This window comes from Eimeria tenella, genomic scaffold (genome assembly GCF_000499545.2).
Source record: "Eimeria tenella Houghton genomic scaffold, Eth_scaff2644, whole genome shotgun sequence".
In the NCBI taxonomy this organism is placed as follows: Eukaryota; Apicomplexa; class Conoidasida; order Eucoccidiorida; family Eimeriidae; genus Eimeria; species Eimeria tenella.
Genome location: NW_013542519.1, coordinates 1652 through 1993, shown reverse-complemented (window position 1 = coordinate 1993; position 342 = coordinate 1652). Strand labels below are relative to the sequence as shown.

At 66.4% G+C, this 342-nt stretch overlaps 1 protein-coding gene across 1 annotated transcript in view; it reads right to left on the bottom strand.

Annotated features, from left to right (window-relative positions):
* Window positions 1-342, bottom strand: part of ETH_00036510 (uncharacterized protein) — a gene marked incomplete at both ends in the record, with an annotated part of 3843 nt that overhangs the window by 1897 nt on the left and 1604 nt on the right. The window contains one exon of the mRNA XM_013375290.1: window positions 3-167. Within this exon, the coding sequence (XP_013230744.1) occupies window positions 3-167 (165 nt within the window). The remainder of the gene's footprint in view (window positions 1-2; window positions 168-342) is intronic.

Below are 342 nucleotides of genomic sequence, written 5' to 3'. Positions count from 1 at the left end.
TTTTTTTTGTTGCCGCTGCCGCTGCTGCTGCTGCTGCTGCTGCTCGCGCGAATAGGAGCTGTCGTCCGACGATGACTGAAAGGGTACTGCCAGCCTCGGCAAGGAGGGCCTCGGGGCCCCCGGAGGGGGGCCCCTCGAGGGGGCCTCTGGGGCCTCCCAGTGGGGCCCTGCATGCGGCAGCAGGCGAGATCTGCGGCTGCGGGGGGGTGGGGGCAAAACTGAAAAAGCTGCTGCTGGGGCCCCTCTGTTGAGTCCCCTTTTGTCGATGCTTCTTGCTGCTACTACTGCAGCAGCAGCTGCGACGGCTGCAGCAGCTGCTGCTGCGTCGGTGCTGCTCGCCTG